General features: G+C 39.7%; 1 protein-coding gene across 5 annotated transcripts in view; it reads left to right on the top strand.

Annotated features, from left to right (window-relative positions):
- Window positions 1-19,664, top strand: part of LOC5571237 (cysteine-rich hydrophobic domain-containing protein 2) — a 51,132-nt gene that overhangs the window by 14,913 nt on the left and 16,555 nt on the right. Inside the window, exons 1-2 of one of the 5 annotated variants that reach the window (XM_021855263.1) lie at window positions 13,177-13,194; window positions 13,344-14,335. In XM_021855263.1, coding sequence (XP_021710955.1) covers window positions 14,214-14,335 — 122 coding nt within the window. In that variant the 5' untranslated portion in view covers window positions 13,177-13,194; window positions 13,344-14,213. Of the gene's footprint in view, window positions 1-13,163; window positions 14,336-19,664 lie in introns of those variants that run through there. The other 4 variants (XM_021855262.1, XM_021855261.1, XM_021855260.1 and 1 more) reach the window with 4 other exon arrangements.

The raw sequence follows: 19,664 nt of genomic DNA, 5'->3' as shown, positions 1-19,664 counted from the left end.
CCAGAAATTGCACTACGAATTCCTCCTGGGATTATTCCAAGAATCCTTTTAGGAATTCTAAAAATTAAATTCGCCCAGAGGTTTCTCGTGAAGCTTCTCCAGGAATTTCTTCTGCATACCATGCGGTGATTAATCCTGCAGTCCTCAAAGATTTTTCGAGTAACATCTCAAGTCAACTCTCTATGGATTTCTCAAACATTCTTGCTGGGTTTCACATCTGTTGCTACAGCAATTATTTTTGTAACCACTGCGATCATTCCTGCATTTTTTTTTTAATTTCAGTCGTTCTTTTCTGTTAAAAAAATTCTGCATGATATTATCCAAGTTTTCGTTCGACATATTTTCCCATAATAGGAATTCCCAAAATAAGGCGTTCCATTAAAAGAACCTTACGGACTTCCATTATTTTCTTTGGCCGTTGCCTGAAGAAAACCGCAAAATCTGAATTATCTAGAAATATTCTTAGTAAAATTTATGGCTCAAAACTTGAAAAAATCTGAACGAATGTTCGGAGGTATCCTGGATGGAAATTATACAGATTTTTTTTGGAAAGTCCGTGAAATAGGATGAACTGCTGAAGAAATTTTCAGAGCAATATCTAAAGGAATCTTTGTCATCAAAACGTGACGATCTATATAAAATTTTTGAAGATTACTCCTAAAAATTATTACAAGGGAAGGAGGACTGAGAAATTTGAAAATGTTAAGTTTTGAGAATGACGTACCTGATGGATGTCCCTAAAAAAACTTTTGCCTCACTTTACACTGCTTACTTGGCTCGACCTCAAAGAAATTTAGAAATACCCTCTAAGAGATGTTGCTGAGAAATGTTTCCTGTTCAGTCTTCGTAATAGCGACATTTTTTTTTTATTTTCGTAAATATATGAAGTATAAAATTCAGGGCTGGTAGCGACTGAGTGTCTTAAAAATATCATGCTTGAAAAACAGACCAAAAAGATACCGAACTTCAAGCCAAAATGGACCTTACAAGAACCATAAAATGAGAGTTTTAACATGATGCTTTTTAGAAAAGCCGGCCAGAAGATTCTCTAAAAAAGAAAATCTTAAGTCTGTGCATGAATCCTACAAAGTGTGTGAAGTGTTTTTTTTCATCTTATTTGTTATGATTTTGTCTTAGATTGCCGTCTAAGACATCTTCATGAATTCAAACAATAAGCGGTGCTGCTGCGATAGTTTCACTATTGCATTAAGATTTCCTTCGAATTCTGCAACTCTCCAGAAAACTTAAAAAATATAACATAGACGCACCCAAAGAATTTATCCAGGAATGTTTCCAGATAGGTCTCTAGGGAATTGTAAAGGATTATTTTTAGATTTTGAGAAATACCTCAACAAATTTGGGAGACATTTCTAATACAAATCCTACACTAATCTCTGAAGAAAGTTCTGTTAAAATTCTTGATGAGGACATGAAAGATCTCCTTAGTTTCTGAGGAAGTCATGATGGATTTTCTAAATACATTGCTGAGATATTTAGTAAAATCATACTCAATCGAATCTCTGGATAATTTCTGATATCGGATAATTCTCGTAATAATTTAGTTTGACGTTCTTGATAACTTTGCGAGTAGAACAGCTTCCCGGAGAAAAAAAATCGCGGAACTTAACAGATTCGAAAGATACAGACATCACGTGCGGCCCGCGAGCCGCCCCTCGTTGCCCACGGCTGTAGGATATTCTAAAAAAAGCCTAGAAAACATCGAACGCAATCTCGATGTAAACTCTTGAAGAAATTTGTAATCTCTGGAGATTCCATTTCAAAAGTTATTTGAAAAATGTTTGGAAGAACTGTATAAGTAATTCTTTGACGAATTATTGGTGAAGTGCCTAGAAAAAAATCCAGAGCATAAGATTTTCTGCACTAATACCTGGTGAAATTTTTTAGCAATTCCTGAACAAACCGATGTTGGTGAATTCATGAAAGAATAAATATGAAAATAACTAGGAGAAAAACTAGAAAAATCGGCGTTGCAATTTTTAAAACAATTTTTGTGTAGTTTCCTGGGAAAAATCCCTTTATTTCTTCAATTACTCTTGAATAATCTTTAAAAACTTAAATGTATTTCTTCAATAACTCTAGACTGAACCGTTGAGAAATTTCTCGTGAGACCTGTAGAAATCTTTGGAAGTGTAATTACAAAGTATTTTCTGGGGAAATTACTGGAGATGGTTTGGAGAATATTCTGAATAAGTTCCTTTAAATATTGCCTTACGCTTTGACGCTCATAGTGTCTGTAGAGCACCATTGCTTTTCAATAAATCTCGCATAGCTTATAATCTCGCCCTAAAAGCCATTGGTAATCGAGTGTTTGGTACATTGTCTTGTCAAAGTCGATTTAATCTAAATTTAATCGTGAAATTTAAACCAAATTATATCTTAATTGAAAGTTTAAGTCCTATTTTGCATGCTTGGTGGATTAGATCACTAAATCATACCTTAAATTTCAAATAAACATCAGTGTTTTATACAACTTTAGTGACCTTTAGCTTTTTTATTGTGACGTCTTCTTCTTTCTGGCGTTACGTCCCAACTGGGACAAAGCCTGCTTCTCAGATTAGTGTTCTTATGAGCACCTCCACAGTTATTAACTGAGAGCTTTCTTTGCCGATTGACCATTTTTGCAAATGTATATCGTGTGGCAGCAGATTTGCCAGATGATTTGATAGAAAATCTGTATCCAAGAGGTTAAAAAATCTGTGTCCCATACAAAAAAAATCTGTGTCCATACAAAAATTGTTGAAAGAAAATCTGTGTTCCATACAAATTGAATCTGGGTCAGAATAAAAATATCTGTGTTATACAGAGAAATCTGTACATCTGGCAGCCCTGTGTGGCAGGTACGAAGATACTTTATGCCCTGGGAATCGAGAAAATTTCCTTTACGGAAATATCATCGACCAGCGGGATTCGAACCCACGACCCTCAGCATGGTCATGCTGAATAGCTGCGCGTTTACCGCTACGGCTATCTGGGCCCCTAACATTGTGACGTGTTGGAACATTTATGAGAACGGCAACAGATTCAGCAACCCCTAATCTACAAGAGACACATACTTTGATCCTTGTGAAATGCAAAATAAAACCTATCATAACTACTGGGAGGAAGAGAATGATCTTCTCTTCATCGTAGAATTGTTTAATAACGTTTAAGTCCATTCGTTTGCTTAATAACAACATGCTGCTCACTTGGTTGTCTGATCTACAATCAAAACTTTTTCACGATTTCGATAAACTTAGACAAATTCCAATAACTTTTGTTCTAGCATATAGAGCTTTTTTTTACGCAAAACATTGAAAGAAGTCATCAGCCGGAAAAAGGGTTGAAGGGATTGTTCTCTTGAGGAATATCCGGGAGAGTTTGTGGGAAATATATAGAGGAATTTCTAGAAAAGCCCCTCCAAATATGCCAGCAGAAAAATCTGGAGAAATCTCTTGAAAAATTTCGGAAGCTTTTTCCTAGAGAAATCCGAAAACAAATTCTTGGAAATTAACTACGTAAGAATCTCCGAAGGTTTCGCTGGAGCCTCTAGAATTATGCAATAGGATTAACTGCAGGGAGAAAGAAGAAAATAGAGATTTTAGAGAACATTTAGGTCAAAAGAGAGACGTTAGAGACCTTCCTTTCAAATTAGAGACTTTTTAGAGACTAGCCTTGAAACAGAGACCAAGTCTCTAGCAGCCTTGTAAATCAAATTTTCGCACGGTCCAAAGGTTATCGGGTTGTTTTCGAGCTCAAATCAAGGTGGCTCATATCGCCCGTATGGCTGACGACGGTATTGTAATTTTGGCAGGTATTAAGAAGTCATATATACTGAAAAATACAAAACATGAATTTTGACTCTGCAAAGCGTTCAACGAACTAGTAAACTAAAAGAGTCAAAGTTACATGATTTGATATCGACTCAATAAACCATAGGCAGCGTCCGTAAATTTTGAACTCCATTCACCACTCCGTAACGCTTTTCGTACGAAAAAAAAAATTGATTTAAAAAAACGAGTCAAAGGAAATGAGGCTTTTATTTCACCAAAAGCTGTGCAGCCCTTTTCATTTGTGCCCATAGACGCCGGCCGACGCTGATGAGGCCTGTGAGTTGACGCCTTTGTTTACTCTAAAATGTGTTGAGGCCTTCTAGTTGTGGCTTGTTTTTTCATCATCTTCTGATGTGGCCTTTTGAAAATCATTCAAAATTGATGATGAAATAAGAAATTTGAAGTGTAGAATAGTGTTAAGTGGTGAAGTAAAGTACATGGAGATCCCTACAGCAAGAGAAGATTCGTGCGGTCGATTAAATATGTGATTGATTGAACCCTTCGTCATCCATGAACATTATGTATGTGCTACGCGAGTTTGTCGTCGAGAAAATGTATGGAAAAGTTGGTTCAATTGAAATTATATTGCAATTGAACGTTATTTTTCATGCAATTGAAACCAAATCGTGTTTTTGTTGATAATTTGTGAAGTACAGACAGGCTGACACAGGTATTATTAGGTAGTATGATACAAAATACATCAGTCTACAGGAACCCGATAATGTTCGCCGTTTAGACAACCACTGTATAAAATAATACAAGGAGCAGTCGCTCCGTAGTATAACCTGCATCTACTTAGTGAATTCGGAACGTTTTTCGCAATCTACATTGCAATTTTGATGTTTGTTTAACAGGCCTCAACTCGGTTTCCGTCAGATATAGAAATGAGGCCTTTTTGAGAAAAGGCCGCATTTGCGATAAATATCCTGGTTTGCGGAAAATGAGATGGGGCCTTTTAGAAAAATGTTATTTTTTCAACTTTTATGCATATTTTTAAATGACTATTGTATGTTTTAGTAAGAATAGGCTCTTATACACTGAAGGTTGGTTGTTTGGTTTAACGAGGCTTTAACCGCAAAAGCGGTCATTCGCCTCTCGGTCATCTACGGAGTGTAAAACAGTTTTATTGTTAAAATCGCATTCATATTTTTCGACGATTGACAGTTTCGCATGCATTTGATGTTTTTTCCCTTTTCACACTTTTGATTGTTTTCACAGTTCTTTTTCATCAACAGATTTATTTACTTCTTTTTCCTTTTTTCCATTGTTTTTACATTGTTGTCCATTACATTTTTGATTCAACGTTTCCCATAGTTTTTTAAATTTGATTGAAAAGCTTCAACTCTTTCAAAAACTTGATCACTTTCCCTTCCCTCTCTTGTCCGTAACATAATATTTACCCCAAACTGTTTTCGAGTCCTATCTCCTTACGCACTTTTTCGAATGCCCTGCATTCAATGAGCAAATGCTCCACTGTAATTATTGTGCCGCAATGCTGACACTTCGGCACCTCCCCTTTTTCCATCAACCACCCATGGGTTATCTTCGTGTGCCCGATACGCAATCGGGTTAGCACCACTTGTTCACTACGAGTCTTTCGGTCCCTCCATGCAGCAGTTGATGGTTTCACTCTTCTTAATTTCACTGATCGTTCTCGGTGCCAGGCCCCTTCCCACACATACTCCAGAATCTTCTTGCTCCAACTATTTCGATCGACGGCCGGTACCTGTCGATCCCGCACTTCTTCTCTTCTTCCACTATTCGCTAATGCATCCGCTTTCTCATTCCCATCAATTCCTACGTGTCCAGGGATCCAGCAAATCACCGCGTTCTTCTTCTCCATTTCAATCTGCACTGCTCTAATCCACGGATGTTTGGTGGTGTTCGCTTCGATCGCTGCCACACAGCTCGCGGAGTCCGTGAAGATGACAGCATTCTCTCCAGGTTCAACGGACTGAACAGCAAGCTGTAACGCCTTCGCTTCTGCCGAAAAAATCGTGCAACCCGTCGGCAGACGGGCACACTGCTCCTCTCCGTTGCAGTATATGCCCAGCCCGACTCGTTCCTCTTCGTCTACCGATCCATCAGTGAAAACATGCTTAAAGTTTCGGTAGCTTGTTCTCGCTAAATCGATAAATAGTCCTTGTGCTTTGCTGGTGGCTTCTCCTACTTTGAATTGGGACTTAATAGACCAGTCAACCATTATTTCCGCAGACGCCCAGCTTTTTCTCAGCGGTCGGGGGAATTCCGCTACGGGCGGCAATTCCTCACCCGTCGCTTCTTCAAACATACCTTTCGCACGCGTTGAAATTGGCCACTCGTCTGAGTGGTTTGCAAATGCCTTTTTCTCTTCCAGCTTCGAAGCTTTTGCCACTAGTACTTGGCATGCCAAGTGCTCAAAAGGCAGCTCGCCAGACTCCGCACAAATTGCTACTATTGGGCTAGACCGGAACGCACCGGAAGCAATACGTAGCATATCGTTGTAAACAGGTTTCAAGATATTTGTTGCTTGCGTATTGCTCCGACTTACTATGCCCCATCCATGAAATATCTTCGGAATTATTAGGGCCTTTCCGATGTACAGCAAAGTTGACCTTGTTCCGCCGGATCGACGTCCAATGATCCGAAGCAACGATGTTCGACTTTTACACTCCTTCTTGACCTGCACTGCATGTTCCTTGAAGTCGAATCTGCTGTTGATCGTCACCCCAAGCACTTTGGTACTTTTAACCAGTGGTATGCTGGCTCCATTTAGTTTCACCTCTGGAAGGTTTGCGTGTTTCAACTTTTTGCAAATGTGAAGGTGCTTCGATTTTTCAGCAGCAATTTTAAGGCCGCTGTCATTGGCCCAGTTTCCTATCCATGAAACGACTTCTTGTACCTTTTTCCTGACTGCCTTTTGGTTCAGACCGGAGATGACTACGACAATATCGTCAGCATAAACAAAGAAGCGCAGCACGCGCGATGGACTACTCTCCGAAACCCTGCCAAATACAGAGTTCATGCCGATCACGAAGAGAGTCACTGCCAGCACTGATCCTTGTGGTACGCCGTTGGTTTGTTTCTTCCTATCAGAGAAGGTCCCTCCAATTGCCACTCGAAAGTACCTATCTCTGAGGTAGTCTTGAACAAACTCCATCAACCTTCCGTGAATTCCCCAGTTTTGCAGCTGTCTTACTATTGCCTTGTTGGAGATGTGATCGTAAGCTTTGCTGATGTCCAGAGAAACTAAGTCGATGTGCTGCTTTTTTCCTAGAGCCTCGTCAACGCATGCTTCCAGATCCGCTAGATACATATCGATGCCTCTTCCCTGACGGAACCCATATTGTCGTGGATCCAACAGCTGGTTTGATTCAATTACCTCAACGAGCCGCCGGTTGACAATCCGTTCTACCGTCTTCCCAGCACAGCTCATCAATGTGATGGGACGTTGATTGCCGAGGATCTTGGGGTCTTTACCAGGCTTGGGTAACGGGATAACTGTACCTTACTCATGTGGAATTTTTCCCGACTTCCAAACCTCATTGATAAGCTTCAAGAAACCGACTTTGGCCTTATATGGGAGGTGTTTCAACATTGGGTATCCGAGAGAATCAGGCCCAACGGATTGCCCTTTACCCTGGTCTATTGCCCACAACAGCTCTTCCATGGAGATATCCCTATTGAACAGACCTTCAATTTTGGGAGTATCTGCCATGGGCTCGGCCGCAATCATCTCTTCAGGTCCGTATATCTGCTCAAGATAATCAGCCATTGTGTTTGCAATTTCTCTGGGGTCCTCCAAAAACACGTCATTCAGCCGAAGGGTTGGTGCCGTTACTTGATTCTTCCCGCTCAACGCTTTCACGTTACGCCAGATGAGGCTCACTGGAGTGTCTGGATTGAACGAATTAGTAACCTCGTCCCAGGATGCTTTTTTCGCTTTATTGATGACTCGTCTGCAGTTGTTTCTCGCTAGCTTGAACTCTTTAACAGCTTCGGCCTTTTCCGGGTGATGGTCGGGTAGCTTTTTTACCTTACGTAGCTTTTTCCTCCGGTACTTTACGTTGTTTTCCACTTCCGGGTTCCACCAGTGAACCGATTTTCTCCCAACATTCGAGCTGGTTCGAGGAATGAATTTCTCCGCACTTGACTTTGCGAGCTTGGTGAACTCAGAAAGGCTGGAAAACTGGTCACTTTTCTTCTCGATGGAGTTCTCAAAACCCTTCCAATCCGCCTTGTTGTACATCCATTGCCGCCTTTTAGTCTGCTTAGCAACTTCAGCTCCAGTAACGGATATTATGATCGGGAAATGATCACTACCTCGGTTATCTTCATCCACTGTCCAGCTCAGTTTATACCCAATCTCCGTTGATACAATGGTGAGGTCGATTGCAGATAACTTTCCGCTGACAGGATCTAATCGGGTACCTTGTCCGGAATTCAAAATCACTAGGTCGTGATCAACCACGAACTCTAGGATTGCTTTTCCCTTATTGTCTGATTTATTGGAGCCCCAAGCCTCATGCTGGGCATTCAGGTCTCCCATCACCACTAGCGGATACTTGTTTGCCAGCACAATCGACGCTAAGATGTCTTCCACCATTTGGACAGTCATTTTATCTGGAGGGATGTATAGAGAAACCAGAGTGGCTTCTATTGGATAAAGGATCGTTGCTGCTACTGCTGGTATGGAAGAGTCTAATACCACGGGAGACGGATCGAAAGACTTACGCACTGCAAGAGCGACGCCCCGCACCGTGCTGTTTTCCGGATCCACACGATTAAACCATACGTATTCTTCCCGGAGGAAGCGCCCAAGAAACGAGTTGTCACTGTTTTTAGTCTCCTGCAGAGCGATAGCTACTGGAGGATTTTCACGCACTAATAACAAAAGTTCATCCTGACGGCCTTTAAGGCCGTTAATGTTCCACTGCACTGCAAACACTTTTGGGGGGCTACAACTATGCTGTTCACTACTTCGACTGTTACATGCGGCTTGATTGCGGTTTCGTTGGGCCATACCTGGATCTTTGAGGAAGAGGTGAACTCACCTCGCCACCAATAGCTCCCGTCGATTCGTAGTTGCTACCCGACATTACTTCCGAATCGTTCCCGTTCGTATTCCGCTTGTAGGGAGGGGAGATTTCTCCGGATCCTCCTTGCTGCTTCCTTTTCGCCAACTTGTCCTTCTTGTCGATTTCTTCTGCCTCCATCTCCGAATCGGTTACCTTCATGACTTGGATCGTTCGTTCCTTCTTGCTCCGCTTATGCTTCTTCGTCGAAAGCTCCTCGACGATTTTTCGGAGCTTCGCCAATTCCTGGTCGACTCCTTTCATCCGCTCCACTTCAGCCCGCAAAACTTGAATTTCCCGATCCTTTTCGTCCTGATGCAATCGATTCTGAGCACCGGAAACCCCAGCATACGATTTTTCGCCATGGACCCGGTCGTACTCCTTTTTCGCGTCAATGAACGACACGCCGGTGTTGACCTTGATCCGGATGATTTCCTCCTCCTTCTGGAACACCTTACATTTCCTGCTGTTCGACTGATGCCCTTCGCCACAATGCAAACACTGCGGAGGCGATGCACAGCCGGTCTCGAGATCGATTGGGTGACTTTTCGAACAATTTCGACACCGTTCCTGCCCCTGGCAACGCAATTTTGTGTGCCCGTACGCGAAACACTTGTAACAAACCATTGGGGAGGGATAATACACACGGGTGGGAACTCGAAGCGAACCAAACCAAATATGCTTCGGGATAACAGTTCCACTGATGGTCAAATTAAGGGTAGGGGTATTTACTCTTACCTTTCCATCCTGTCGTGTGATTCGGTGGACATTCGTCACGCCCTGGCTACTCAACTCCGTTTCAAGCAATTCCTTGCTCATGTTGATCGCTTCCGGGCAGCTGACAACGCATTTGACGAAATTCATCATCGGATGCAATTGGATCGCCACCTTGGTGCCATCAATCAGCTCCGTCATCTGCAGCAACTTTTGCACTTTCGCTTCACTTCGCACTTTCAAAACGTACCGCGAACCTCTGTTTTCGGTGTACGTCTCGTCCAATTTTCCACCGGCGGCATGTTCCAGCGACCGCCCGATAACGAACGGATTGTCCGGGAACTTTCCTCCGTCTTTCGCCATCATCGACATCACTACCAACTGTCCGTGATTACTGTTTGGATCCAACCACTCCGGTAATCTTCTCCCGTTACCGGAATTCCCCCCGGGGGGAGCGGCGTTTACAGCCGCCATGGCCAACAGGCCAAGCTCCCACAATCACAACACCAGACAATCAATTGTCTTCACTCACGCACAAGAGGAAATCTTCTCCTTCCGCGCACCGCAAAAACCTATTCGTTTAGGCACTGTCAAACGTCGGCGAAATCAATTCGATTGACCCCCAACACTTCTCACGTGTTTTCTGTTTTCCTCTCCCACCACGCAACGATTATACACTGAAATCAACAGAAAACCGATTTGTTTACATTTTGGACTTGAGGCCTTTTCAATTGTTGGTCTTGAAATGGCTCTATTTTTTGTTATTTTTTTGATTGCAGGTGAACCTAAACTGCTTTCATATAATACATACAAGTTCAGTACGGAGTTGTGCTTATATGAAATTTCCAATAAAATAGCCTCATTCTTTTATTTCAGTGTGGTTTTTAGGATGGTCCCTTGAAACAGCTTTTCAAAACTTTCAATGATGCTATTCAAGAGTCGATTGTCATTACAATAAGGTACCGTGGGGCAAGTGGGTAAATGGGGTAAGTGAAAATAATGTGTATATTTTACTGAATATGTGAATTAACGTTTCAAAATCATGCGTAAACCGTTGAAGCCATTCAGAACATTACGGTAGGTAAGAGATTCCTGAGATTTTTCAACCATAATTGCATAATAGAGCAAAAGATTGTTAACCTGTTAACTGGTACTCCGTAACAAGTTGTGCGGCGTGCAATCTTATTTTAATATTTTCAGTAGAAAAAAGTTGCGGAAAAAAATATTCTGTACCACTTCTAAGTTGTCCCCTCTGACAGTTTTAAACTGCAATAAAAAAGTTTTGGAATTAATTCGACATAGACCCAAAAATAACTAAATTGAAACACCGTCAATTTTCCAATCACGTGGGGCAAGTGAAAAGTTTCTCATTAGAGATTGAATTTGTGTTTTCTCTCTAGGTAGCTATAAGTACACAAGGTTCGCAATTATCATAGAATAACAGAACGTGCTTATAATTCAAGAAACACTATACTAAAAGCGTTAAAAGCTATTATCATGGCCAAATCATGGAACTTCTCTAAAAATAAGGTTGCCAAATATTACGATAATAATATGTTTACTTCGGACAACCGATTAAAAGGAAAACGTTGATTGAAATGTTCCAATATAAGACAACGCACGGAAATCTCGTGGAATGTCTATGTAAAGCAAGTTCAAAACATAAAAATGGGGTATAGGTGTATCCACATAAAAAAAGTTTATAAATACTTTATTGCATGATTCCGTTTGATTTCTTTTGAAGAGTTATTCGACGTCATATCCGACTTTCTTGAAAACAAATAAGGCTGATACAAATATTAATTTTCTTTCATGTCACCCCCCCCCCCTTCAAAAATCTGAAAATTTTGAAGGGGAGAAAAAAAAAGATTCATCATTTTTTTGACATCAGTTAGGTTTTTTTAATTTTTAGAGTAAAAACCAGGTAAAATAATGATCCAGATGACGATTGGAAAAAGTTTAACAACTATTGTTAAAAATAAAAATTCGAAAAAATAACTTTTTTTTTTCATTTTTAATTTTTTGTTCCTTATTTATTTTTATCCCCCCCCTCGTACCTTCCAAGTGGTCTCGGACATAAAAGAAAATTAATATTTGTATCAGCCTAACGAGCGGTGAAAAATCTACAGAGCAGAAATGCAATTTCTATCCCATGATGTAAAAACTAACATTGGGAATGTTGCAGTTATAATGTTGTCGAATCATTTCAACAAACATAACTGAACAGAAGAAAGTTCAAGTAACAAGAATACAATTTTCTTTGTATACATGTTACTTATGTTATTGCTCATTGAGACGCCTTAACAAATGTTAAAGGTAATAGAAATCGTGAATGTAACCGTTAGTTTTTGGATTTATTGTTCAAAACGATAAACTTTCCACTTGCCCCACCTGTGGGGCAAAAGAAAATTAAGGAGACTATTTTCAAAAACTTTTTCTGTACTTTAATCTGTACTGTAATCAATTTCAGTATAGGGTCAGTGTTCCCTTAGTGGACAGTCCCCTATAGTCGCACTAGTGACTTTTCCCGGCCGTTTTGCTATAAATCTTTTCAAAACATTTTTTGACATGAAGGTCAGGACTTATTTATCTAAGTACCATTGATTTACATCTCGATTTTGCTCAAAAAATGATCGAAAAAAATATGTTTGCTTAAAATTTGAGCTCCCTTGCGCCTATAGTAAACCTATTGTTCCTATAGTAGCACTACTGAGAGAAACTATTTTTTATTATACGAAATAATTGATGAATTAATATTTATTTTACATCAAATGAAAGCTTAAGATCCACACTTTGTAGGAAAAATATAAAAGTTTTGTAAAAATACGGGTTTGATAAGTATTTTGCCGACGCCGTGATGCTAGTGCTACTATAGGAACAGAAATTAGAAATAGTGCTACTATAGGCACATGTATTCCTATAGTGGCACACGCGATAATAAATACAACCATTTGAGTTTTCGTAGGTTTTATATTTTTCCCACAAAACCAAGATAAAAAGCTATCAGATGATGTAAAAATAATGACGCTAGCATTATTTTTCGATTTTATACGTGGGAGTCAAGCTAAAAAATATACACGACCTCATATGTTTTAATTAAGGGTCTCTAGAATTTGAAGAATCCCAGCTATGCAAAATTCATTACCCACTTGCCCCACGGTACCTTATCTCATGTAGGTTTCTCTATAATTGTGTTTTCACAACAAAATTCACAAGTAACTACTAGTCTGCTATTTCGCCTTTTTGTTAAAATAGGGAATATACGCTAAACAATAGCACTATTAGGTTACTTGGGTGTTGGATTTAGCAAACGTAAAATACCTTTACGACAATTGTAATGATCAATAAAGTTCCCTGTACTTATTTAAAACCAAGCCGATAAACACAATTGCTCTTCTTTTGCTTTAATCTTTTTCAACGCATGCTGTGGGTGGTATCGCTTTGAATACATACATTCGCGCACAGTGTATCGTTCTTTGTGTGGTAGTGGCCATGTAGTTGCATTACGGACGGAGAGACGGTGATTCCGAAACAACACCGTCGATGAAACAAAATTTTTTGCTTCACATCAGTCAGGCAGTCAGTCAGTTGTGATGGTGGTTACGTTCGTCTTCTGTCAAGCTTTGGTCAGCCAAAGCTGAAAATTGGTGGTTGTGGCACTCGAAGGTCTCACAGCCTACCTAGATTGGGAAATAGGAAGAAAGAAACAGAAAAAAACTCAGGAATAACGTGAATCTATCTGCAGGTATCGTGTTGTAGACTGGTCTCGCCTTCTGCAGCAGTGTTCTGGTGGGAGGATTGCGTCAACAACCACCACACTAAAGTGAAACAAATTACGCATCAACTAAAGGGAAAATGGACTAGAAGTTTGATTAGTGAAACCAATCCAAGCAGGCCAACAACGTTACGTTACGTGGGTCGGGCGTAGAGAGACCGAAGAAGATGTCGTCATTCAGTGAGTGCTAGAAAAGATCCAAGTGTGCCGTGAAAGCAACAAAGTCTACAGAAAACATCCAAGTGTGCGAAGAAAAGGGGTTCAAGGATACGGGGCCAGGGGATCAACAACATCAGCTGCTCGGACCATATTGACGAAGAGTTGTGGGCAGGGGGCAATTGAGTATCCCACAGGCAGCGAGCACATCACAGGCCCAAGAATGCTGTAGTGGCAAAGGGGGGAATGTTTTCCTTTCTCCTTCCTTTGCCAACGTAAATGTATCAGCACCTTTTGTTTACCCGACTACTGCGTTCGACGGACGAGAGCAAAAAACCTTCGAGGGAAACAAACAGTGACGGCCAGCAGACGGTAACCCCGATTCACGTTCTGCGCCTACTGTGGTTACACAAGACGGCGGAGCCAAACATCGTCAGCTGAAAGTTTGTAATCTGCGAGAGAATCCATCTAGTAGTCGTCACATTGCCACAACACCATCATCCAATCCAATCGAACACTGTGTGCGCGATGGAAGAAGAATCGTAAACGCTTCAGTTTGAAATTGGCTGACAGAGGGCCCTAAGTGCGGAAGAACAAAGAAACGTAATATATCGAGTGTTTCGGTGGACTTTGTGCGATTCTTTGTGGCAAGAGGCGAAATTTGAGAGAGCCAGAACGAAGAAGATGGCCGATTTCGATGCGATATACGAGGAACAGGAACTGGCCGAGCCGGAAGATCTGGAGGAGGGCCACGTTCAGATGGTGCCGGATCCGATCGTCATACGTGGGGCAGGAAATATGACAGTGTGAGTACAGACAAATATTATTGTTTAACCAGCAATCAACGTAATGAAACTTGAATGAAAAACAAGTTACGTCCTTGTGGGGTTGTTTTACGGCGCTTTGTCCTAGGTCATGCCTCTTTCCAGTGTTCACGAATCCTTGAACTCCTCAAATTATTAAGATACAAATAATGTTCCGGAGATTCGCTGTCCCAAGGTAAAAAAGTCTTTCTACGCATTGCAAAGATAAGATCAAAAATCTACTAATTAGGAGCATTCTGACATTAATTAACACCTTATATCAACACGGTTAATGATTCTGAATATTCTTGAAGTTGATATGATTTTAAATTCCTGAAGCTTCGGAATCGAATATTTCGGAATATTAAAATTTGAAGCGAACTTGTCGCATATTCTAATTATTTGTTAAACAAAATCTAAAGCTATCAGTGCATTATGACAAATCTTTGGCTTGGAATGATACAGAGCCAAACAATTGTTTACATCGCAAAGATTTTGTGAGAGTTAAAACCGATGTTTGTCTGTTGAGTTATGCCTAGCCAAATACAGGCAGATTTGGTAGTCTAATGGCTATCGCTTCTGCTTCCCAAGTAGAATTCAATCCCAGGTCCACCACTTTCTCATATTTGCAACATTCGTCCAATACAGTGAAACCTCCATCAGTCGATATTGAAGGGACCATCGACTCATGGAAATATCGAGTCATAGAACAGAAATCCATTGGAAAGCTGTTTCAAGGGACCATCATAGCAGCCATGAAATTTGGTTTCTAGTATGGTTCCATGAGTCGATATCGAGTCATGGAACATCGACTCATGGAGGTTTAACTGTAGTTCTCTTTCTCCATCTCTATTCGTCATCCTTGATAATGATATCAAATATCATCAGTTCTAACTATCGCTAGAATTGAATAAATCGACTTAACCGCTTACCACAGTGGGTATGCTTATGGTTGAATACCTTATTCATTACTAATAAAACAGTTCCACTTCCAAAGCAGCTGTGGGAAATGCAGGAGATTCTCCAGTTTCATAGCAACAACGGCTATTTAATTAACATTCCATCCTTTTCCCGATAGATATAAGGACGTGGCCTGCGCCGTTATCAATCTAGAAATATTAAGACGAAGTAGGCTTCATTGAAATTTATACGCGTCGTTGATGATTGTTTCTAAATCATGTCTCAATTTCGAGTTAATGAAAATGATTTGGTATTGCAGAGAAGTAGTTGAAAAAGTATCAGCATACTTTCTGTATGTAAATACATATAGAGATACTTTTTCTTGTCAATATCAACTATGAAGATTAAGTTTTATTACCTTGAAATTGCAAGTAGCAATTTCAACATGGCCAGGCTTGGGAGCTGTGACCACTATTTACCACAGTTCATCGATTCTGCCAGTCCACCAAAACACAAAGCAGCAGCAGCATCAATACCGTCAGGCGTTGCGCTGCCAACGGTTCACACACTGCTTGAAAATTTTTGTCTCTCCACTATGATCGTTTTCGGATAGCCATCTCGAGGTGAATGATTGAAAAAAAATGTTAAATAATTCAATTGCTAATATTTCGCTCGTGTTTTCAACTAATTGAAATCTATAAGCGCTAATAGCAAGAGCACAATCATTCCGTTGCAATACATATAAACAAGTTCCATTTCATGCTGCCTTTATCGAGCAAAAGTGCAAAACCCCGAAAACCGGAAAAATCGTGTCACCACTGTGCTCGAGTCATTTCGCATTCGGGTTTGAAAAAACGTTGGCAAGAAGAAGATTACAGTTTTGAAGAGCCGTGACATTTTTTTGTTTTGAACGGTCATGGTTTACTTTGGATTTGGATGGTCGTGTAGAAAAATGTGAATGTCGAGGTGGTAAATGTTTGCTACAGTACATTTCCTATCCCTGAACATGGCTTCAAAAACGAATGATGGGCTACTTATCCAGGATAGTTTGATTGTACAGTGAAGATTGTAAAAAGCTAAAATCCATGCTTCATCTGAGTTGTTCTCTGTGCAATATCACTATCCTGATTGATCGCGGAGTATCAACTACGAAGTGAATGTTCCATGGGTTGATCGATTTATCAGTGGCGACTCGTAACCTCACTTTCTACCTGTTCTACGACTTTAAAAGTGACTATTTCGGCAAATTTAGATTATAAATCTAAAAGTTAATTATAGGAATCATACTTTCCATCAAATCTCTCCTCATTACATGCAAATTTGTTGCTAAAATTCAAGAATTTCTAATCGTGGAACAGGTAGATTTGAGGTTAAGGAATCGCCTCTGCGATTTATATATTTTGTTTTATGCATAGCCAAATACTTGCACATTTGGCGTAGCGTGTACTGATAACTTAGCTACAGATATAGAATAATCTGAAATTTGCTTTTGAATTCCTGCAAAATCTCTTAAAGGTAGTGGCGATTCCCTAACCTCAAATATATCTGTTCTACGAATAGAAATTGATGGTTTTTACAACAATTGCTCATCAACATAATAGGAAATGATTTAAATAGGTGATTTTAAGCATTTATTTTCTGCACTAGACATCAAATTAGTCAAAATATCAATATCTAGTGTCGTAGAACAGGTAAAAAGTGAGGTTACGAGTCTCCCTGCTTAAAAAAACCCGCTGATTTTTGAATGCTTACATAATGCTTAGAAATACACCCGGGAAAATCCGCATACACACTCAATCTGTTCGGTAAAAATAACTGGGTTTTGGAACCACCGAAAAAGTCAGTAAACTAAAAAAAAATGAAATCGAAAAACAGAGATTTTTCACTGAAATTTTGCAGAGAGTTTTCTTTTTATATTATATATCGATAAAAAATAAAACATTGTGAAATTTGCTTTTCAATTACGCGTGGCGACAGTTTTCATTTTACTGACTTTTTCGGTAGTTCCAAAACCCAGTAAAATTTTACCGACCCCAGTAATTTAATCTAAGTGTGTATACTGTTTGTCAAATTTACATGTGATTTGGCAGACAATACCTCCTATACAGGCGAAATAATACATGTAATGTAGTGTAACGAGGGGAAAGATGAGTTACTTAAGGAAAGGGTTCCCCATAACTTTCCATCCACATATCGAATTGATCTTTTTTCTTCCTAAACTCTTTCGCACACTAATAAGCTATGATAAAAAGCAAATGAAGTCAAGCAGTTGAGTCAAAAATGCCGTCAAAAATGATTTAGTAATTAAGCCTGTCAAAAACTCACGAAAACCGTATTTTTTATTAATTAATTTATTTATTTATTTTAACTAAAATTTTGGAAGAGGAAAAACCCCTTTGATTGATCACCAGTGTTTGGATTTCGATCAGAATAAGCCGATCGAACCATATTCTGAGAGTGTTACAGTTTGCGAACCATAACAGTTCGTGGCACATCACATTTGGAGAGCCCTATGAATGTAAACATTCACTCTCTCGTTTGGTACATGGCACGAGAGCGTTCAAGAGCAGCAACACTCACAGAATGCAACAGTATCGAGTTGTTCGGGTGATTTATGTTTTGCATACAATTGGTAATAACTTTTATATTTTCTGATAATGTAGCCTTTAACAACCTAATTATAATCTATTGGACCATTGTACACCCCTTTGGTTGCAAACATACCACAGAAAAAAAAAATCGCTTCTGTTTCTTGATCAGAATGAGTGTGGGTCAGCAAATGTTACAAGTGTTGATTTCAAAGTGGGATAAAATTTACTTCCAAGTATGTCACGAAGAGATGTAGGAGGAGTTTGCTATAAGATTTCCAAATGAAACCCCTAGGTTGTTGTTAACTTTAAAAAGGGTTACTATAATTCTACCACACTAACAAGCAATCCTTACATTGTGTGTGAGTAAACTGTAGAAATATGAGACAATGAGTCAAACAGATTAGTCAACTGACTGCTGAAAAATTTCAATCGTGAGCTATGAGAATTTGAGTTTCTCAAAACACTGTAAATAAATATGCATTTCTCATTTTATTTACTCTACTTGTTTAAACAAGACCAAAGCATCAACAAAATCCTGAAAACTTACATGACAGTTTTAAGCTATCAAATTGCTTTAACGATGTAGCAGTGTCTTTCAGCAGAGAATAAAACACTTTAAAAATATTACACAAATCTCTTCAAAAAACAAGTTGTCCTACACGTCGATTGTAAGTTGTGCAGTGGTTTCCAACCTTTTAAGACTTGCGGAGCCTTTTTAGGTCCTAGAAAGATTCCGCGGCTCCTAGAATTCATCTTTATAGGTCATACCTGAGACGAGACTCGCGAAGACGGTCTTCTTTTTCTGTGATTGCTGAGTTTTTTTCTTATTCCACTTTGTGCATACCAATTATGCGCATGCGCATACCAATTATGCGCATGCTGTTCAAATCCTCACATGAACCTCTCAGCAAAAAATGATTAAGTTTGCATCACATCGAATCATAAATAGCCATTTGAGTGAAATTTCATGCCAGCAAACGTAGCAGACATTAGAAATAATTAATCTTCTGCTTAGATTTATCAGCAACTTTGGAAAAAACTGCTCCGCCGACTGAGGTTTTTAATAACAGTTTACTTTGAACACAATACTTTTCACTTTTTCAGCCATAAAAACGGTTGGCTGCATTTGACGTTTCGTGAGAGGGGAATCTGGGCTGCATATGACGTTGATATTTTTCCTCTTCGCGAGTCTCTCTCAGGGTCATACCAGTCTTCTAAGATCATCCTTCTGCTCCAAGATTTAAATAAGCATGCTTTGAATTCATCTCAATGAGCAGGATCGTTTTGAATCCTGATTGTTTCAATCTCAGCGTGCGGGATTTGTGCCGGGATTCAATCTTAGGATTGAATCACTGTCATAAGCTCACAGGAGCTCAATAATTGAATGCACGAATACAACAAGCTCAACATTTCAACATTCAACATTTCAATGAGGATCGGGTTGAACCAAACCTATGGAATGAGAGGCGCAGTATTAGGGAAAATTATATCCGTCGTCAGAAACGTTCAAGAGTTGTATCAAACCACCCTAGTGGTTGGCCCTACTGGCGGTCACTACTAGCCTTGGTGTAGTGTATCAAGTCGAATATTTGAGCGTCACAGCACTATGTTAGGTAAATTCAGACATTCTGTCACGGAAGTCAATTCTGAAATTCTAATATAATTTTATTCATATTAGATATATCGATATATATCGACAGACTCATCACAAACGACCTGTCAGACAAGAATTTTCGGTTAACATTGCTAGAAATATCAATGCTGACTCGATTTATTTTACCATCAAACAATTGATCTAGGGTTGAATCCTGGGATTCAATCCTCCCATGCACGTGGCATGA

The sequence above is a fragment of the Aedes aegypti genome, chromosome 3, assembly GCF_002204515.2.
Source record: "Aedes aegypti strain LVP_AGWG chromosome 3, AaegL5.0 Primary Assembly, whole genome shotgun sequence".
NCBI lineage: Eukaryota > Metazoa > Arthropoda > Insecta > Diptera > Culicidae > Aedes > Aedes aegypti.
Note: the sequence above shows the minus strand (reverse complement) of the source record. Positions and strands in the feature narration are given on the sequence as shown.